At 40.0% G+C, this 5950-nt stretch overlaps 1 protein-coding gene across 2 annotated transcripts in view; it reads right to left on the bottom strand.

The window, feature by feature from the left end:
- GTF2F2 (general transcription factor IIF subunit 2) overlaps positions 1-5950 on the bottom strand; it is a 148586-nt gene that overhangs the window by 118039 nt on the left and 24597 nt on the right. Inside the window, exon 5 of one of the 2 annotated variants that reach the window (XM_018556615.1) lies at positions 3177-3212. The exons of the other annotated variant lie outside the window; for it this stretch is intronic. Within the exon in view, the coding sequence (XP_018412117.1) occupies positions 3177-3212 (36 nt within the window). The remainder of the gene's footprint in view (positions 1-3176; positions 3213-5950) is intronic. 2 annotated transcript variants of the gene reach the window in all.

The raw sequence follows: 5950 nt of genomic DNA on the forward strand, positions 1-5950 counted from the left end.
CTTTTTGTGTCTCTTGTCCTTCAATAAAGCTTCGGGCCTGTGAACTCTTTCCCCTCCCTTACCCCCTCTTCCCTCTCCCCCATCACACCTGTTGCTTTGTTGTAGGTTAAAGTTTTATGCTTGATGTGTTGTCGCGGTGCCATGTAGGATGCGAGGAACCTCGAGTTCCGCACATCAGACATTGTACCGCAAGGTTTATTGAGGTTTATTGAAGTTTAAGGTATTGATGTGGAGCTCAGTACGGGGTAAAGCGGTGTCATGAATGACGTGGAGGGCTCAGGACTCTTGTCTTGCGCTCCACGTCAGGCATCTCGCCGCAGCGCGAATGTAATTTATTGTGCGATTGAGATGTATTGCTATGTGGTGTTTATGCGCTGCGTCGCAGTACGAGGTTGAATGTACCCCGATTGTATAGCTTGTTTTTGTATATTTTATTGCATTAATAAAGTATATTTTTCAATCAAAAAAGATTGTAGTCCATTGCCGGAGTGAGCTTGGAGTGGCGGCTACTTTACAACACACACAGAGACCATGGGGAACAAAAGTAGCCACCACCCAGAAGGAAGTACAGTGTCAGCATCAATTCGGAGATGATTTGAGGATCTACAGCTGAGTGATACACAAAGATACATTTGTGCTAATTAATTGTTGCCCATTTTGCCGGCCACAGATTTTCCCCTCATTTCCTGTCAGATAAAAAGTTGTCCACGGAGCAGACAGTGACAGGAACTACAGTATCCCTGAGTCCAGCATAGCAGTAAAACCTGTAGTTTAACCTTTCCCCACTCTATCAAAAAAAGAAAAGTTTTGCTATGGATACATTCAAGCTAAAACAGGATATAAACCTACAGTAGGTTAAGAGATTAAAGTCATCTACAAAATAGATATAGACCCTAAGTGGATGACATTTACTTTGCATCTCAGTGCTGCTGACCTCCCCAAGTTTTTACTTTCTGTCTAAATGCACTCCCTTTATAGTTTGTTCACACTAGCCCAAACACTACAGAGGCCTGTTACAGCATGTGGAATCCATTGTGTCCATTTTTTACCTTTATCGACAATTCAATGACTTCTATGCACCGCAGCCGAGTTGCGGTGTGGTGACGAATAGTGACTTTAGGTAAACTCTGGTGCATTACTGAAAAATGAAGCATGTCCGCATTTTTACGCAAAGTACTGCAACCCACCTCAATACGGCACTATTGTGTGAATAGGGCGCCTAGAAAACAAGAGTTTTCATGTTTTCCCTGTGCTTGCGTGGGTTTCCTCTAGGTACTCCGGTTTTCTCCCACACTCCAAAGACATGCTGGAAGGTTAACTGGTTCCTGTCTAAATTGGCCCTTGTATGTATGTATGTATGACGGTATGTATGTGAGATAGGGAACTTTGATTGTAAGCTCATTGAGGGCAGGGACTGATGTGAATGTGCAACTATGTAAATTGTCGGCACTATATAAATACTAGTAATAAATAAATATTTTTCTATGTGCCCTAGTGGTGACCTGCATTGTCCTTGTGCAGAAGAAAGCAAGTCACAGCATCTACTGTGAACAAGTCCTAAGCGTCCTGTACCACACTACTCTAGACTAGCTTCCTGAGGCCAATCCCCCACAGCATGCATCAGCACAGGTATTTGTAGTCTCAACCAGAGTCGAATTTGACCGGGTTACAATGCAGGAGCAAACCTTGGAGACAGTTGCTATACCATTAACATGACGTGCCTAAACAAATAGCTGCATTGGCTTGTTTACCAGGCATTCATTTAATGAAATCTGCATATTTAAAAATATTCAAATACAGTATTTATATTACTTTTCTGGACTGCATTAGAAAAATAATAGCAGCACTCTTACAGGCAGTACCCTTGGCAATTCTTTATATGTCACAGGTCTACGGTTCTTCCAACTGTGTAGTGACAGTTAAGCATGAAAAGAAAAAAAAACACAGTGCATATCCATGTGCTTTGTTTTAGCAAGTTGGTTTGTTGAATGGGCAAGATGATGAAGCCAAGGCCAGGCAACAAGCCCCCAATGTTGGCGACAAAAAACAAGACAGCTGTGATCAAGATGTTTTGTCAGAATATAAATGAAGTAAACCTTCTACACCCAAAAGTAAAATGACTAAAGATAACATTACTCAGCATATAGTTTAAATACTAAGTTTTATAACTATTGTAAGCAGAAAGGGAGCACATAAAATGGGCACAGTAATGTTTAAAGGCAAACATTAGCATAAAAGAACCAAACAAATCTTTATTTCTAGCAGTAGTCTTGTAGTCACTGAGGCCACTTATGACAACTGACCCATAGTAAGGCTCAAGAAGCAACTTACACAAATATAGTTGGAATATGCATTTTAATTTTAACTGCTTACATCTCTGGATTTAATGTTTTGGAATACTGGTATTCAGTACTTTTGGAACCAAGAACAAGGTTAAAAAAAAAAAAAGTGTCTTCCCCGTATGCCCATGACCACAAACATTGACAACTAACATGCTGATAGCTATTGAACCAGGCTGTCACTGTTACCCACTCACAGTCAGTAACCAATCAGTGTGGTTCCAGGTGATCACCATGACAACTTAGACAGTATCTCTGATCATAAAGGGGTAAGCAAACACCATTAAACTTTTAACCTTAATCTAAAATAAATCGGGAATCACAATTATGTACTTCTTAACATGTCGATCCACTTGCTATGTGGGTCGCCATTCATTTTGAAGCCCAAAATACGTTTACAGCTTGACCCAACATATCTACACTATGCGCCACAAAGCAAAAGATGTGAAAGCAAAAGTATACTGGGGGTGAGCTGCATCGGCCAAAAATAGTGCAGATGCATTTTTTGTTTTGTGTTTTGAGGTTTATTAATGATCAATTCAAAGTAAATGACCTGCCTGATGTAATGTATGTCAAAATACAAAGTTCAACAGGCATTTTCAAAAAGTGCTCGGTAATAGCAATCCCAATACTTCACGAAAGAGGGTTAGGCCAAAGTAAAGCTAACACTGACGTAACCCCTGTAAACCTACACTTGCCTTGTCAAAACTTCTTTCTCCATTATCTCTCATCTGCTTTATAAGTGTGACAAGCAACCATCGGTGAAGATACCCACAGGACATGCTTTGCTTCATTATATTGTCAGTTTGATTTTGATGGACTAATAAAGACACTTACCAGTTGTCCTAATTTCAGATTTATCCTCCGACTGACCTGCAGTGAAGAGAACACACAATTATATGATATTAGAGAAAGCACAGTAAAACTATTCAACAAATCAACTGAAATGTATTAATTGCTATGAAACAACATAGCAAATATGGGATAAAGCCAATCTCGAGGTTAACCAAAAAAACTACCTTTGCCTAGGGGACAGGAATAAACCCACCTGCCACCATCAGTGCTCACCGCTCTACCTTGTGCTCTTGCTGGTGGAATGTCTCTTGGTGTCCTCAGTCTAATGCAGGCTTCCCTGCAGTTTTTTGGAGATCGGCCTGAGACAGGCTTTAAAGGAGAACTATGGGGTAAGTGTTTTTCCCCATAGTTCTCCTCAGGGTCATGGGAGGACATATACTAGCGTCCTCCCATGACCCAAAGCTCAGTATAACGCGAGCTACAGCTTGCGGTATACTGAGACCGCTACAGCCGGGACAGATCCCGACATTACTATCGAGATCCACCCAACTGCGTGATTGACAGCTGGCTCTGCCTATCTAGAGGCAGAGCCAGCTGTACCCGCCCCTCCCCCGTTCGTTCCTCCAGTAAGCGCTGGAGGATCGGAGGGGGGGAGGGGGAATCCCTGCAGGGAGTGACAGTCACGGCTCTCTGCAGGGACAGGATCGAGAAGTGAGCAGGCAACAGTATGTGTTCGCTCACTTCCCAATATATTGAGCCGACATGTGACAGTTTTATTGTCACACGTCGGCTCGAACTATGAGGTTGAGTTAAAATCACTCACCTCATAGTTCTCCTTTAAAGGCAAACAAGTTAAGTGTTTTTTTTTCTTTATAGTTTAAAACTATTTAAAAATTTCCAAACTCCAAGTTTCAGCTGGAATTGGGCTCTAAAGATACAGTAAAATGCAACCTAACTTTACCACCAGAATATGAACGCCATTAAAGTGACACTAAACTCAGGAGTTATACCTTAAAAAAGCATTCAAGTGCCTAAACTGTTAACAAAAATGTATCTTATTTGTGTATCACTTGGCTGTAGATCCTCAAATCATCTGTGAATTGGTGCTGACACTGTCCTTCCTTCTGGAGGGTGGCTACTTTTGTTCCCCATGGTCCCTGTATTTGTTGTATAGTAGCCACGGATGCAAGTTCCCTCCCTGATGGACTACAAGCTCACGTTTAGTTAATAGGGTACATGAATGCATTTTTAAGATTTAATTTCGGAGTTTAGTGTCAAGTGTTCAAAAAAAAAGATCAAAACAAAATCAAATGTTGCTCTTTTGGAGGTGGAATCCTCAGCTAATTAATATAAGGTTTTACAACTGATGCATACTGCCTTTTCTGTCCGTCAAGTGTAATTCACAATACAACATATGTACAAGCAAGTGCAACCATGTACATTAACCTTTCTCGAAATGAACCTGCTCATCTTAAAATGTAGACTTGTAAGCAAAGACCATGTTCCTTCTTACACTACGTTTTTTGTTTTGTTTTTCCAGCCTACAGAATTCTAGTAAATTAAAATCTGCAATGTGACAATCAGTGCTATGCACTCATCTGTGTTTAGAAGGCTCCTATTCTCTGCTGCTTAGCAGACATCCTCCCCACAGCATGAGGAGACTATTTAACATTTCTTTTTCAAGACAATCAGCAGGGGGAGAAGGAAACGGTTATAAAAATTGCCACTTCCCATTATAAAACCACTAATCTAAAAATGTTATTTGCAAAAAGCCGAACAAAAATCTTAAGTGGCAAATTTATATTCTACATTTATAAAGCCAGCCTTTCACAGTTTCCTTTTTTCACCCACCGATTAAGTACTAATACAGTTAATTATTCCTAATTAAAAGGAATCCCTTTTTTATAATTATATATAATGTTGTTAAAAATAACAAACTTGTTAAAACCCAATCCCACTTTATTTTTTTCCTTTTTTTAACAGACTCCCAGCAGCTATAGAAACAAACAACTGCCCAGTGCTAGAGCCAAGACAAAAAAGAAAAGTAAAGAAAAAAAAAAACATTTAAAAGAATACACAGGGGCACCTCCAGAATTACAGGACACTGAGGAATGGCAAGGGGAAGGGTGGGGTTTATTTATTACAGGTATTTAAAGTATAGGGTGCCGTCAATTTGCACAGCACTTTTACATACTCTAATTTAACATTAGTCCCTACCCTCATGAAGCTTAAACCTAAGGTCCCCATCTCACATGTATACATACACATACTAGAGCCAATTCAGACAGGAGCCAATTAACCTAGCAGCATGTCTTTGGATTGTGGGAGTACCTGGAGGAAACCCATATTGGGTTTAAAAACTCTCAAGCTAAAAATATATATTTTTTTTAAACTCTTGGCTTTAGACACATTTTAACCCCTTCAGGCCTGAGGCCTGAAAATTACTTAAAACCCCCCAACATTATATATTTTCTGAATGCCAAGACCCTATAGAATAAAATGGTGGTAGTTGCAAATTTTTATGTTGCGCAATATTAGCGCAACTCCTTATTAAACCCCAATATTTAGTGAAAAATTTAATTAAATGCCCCAAAACACAACAAAATACCCATTTTTTTAATGAAATATAAAAGATGAGGTTACAACGAGTAAAACGATACCCAACATGCCCAGGTTACAAATTGCGTGCATCCGTAAAACGGCGAAAAACCCCAGTACCCCAAAAAGTCCATAGAAGACGCTTTAAAAGCCCCCACAGGTCATCAATTTAGAGATACCCCAAAATACTGGCCCTAGAATTATTGCTCTCACTCCGG

Source organism: Nanorana parkeri, unplaced genomic scaffold (genome assembly GCF_000935625.1).
Source record: "Nanorana parkeri isolate BGI_ZX_2015 unplaced genomic scaffold, ASM93562v1 scaffold243, whole genome shotgun sequence".
NCBI classification, from domain to species: Eukaryota; Metazoa; Chordata; class Amphibia; order Anura; family Dicroglossidae; genus Nanorana; species Nanorana parkeri.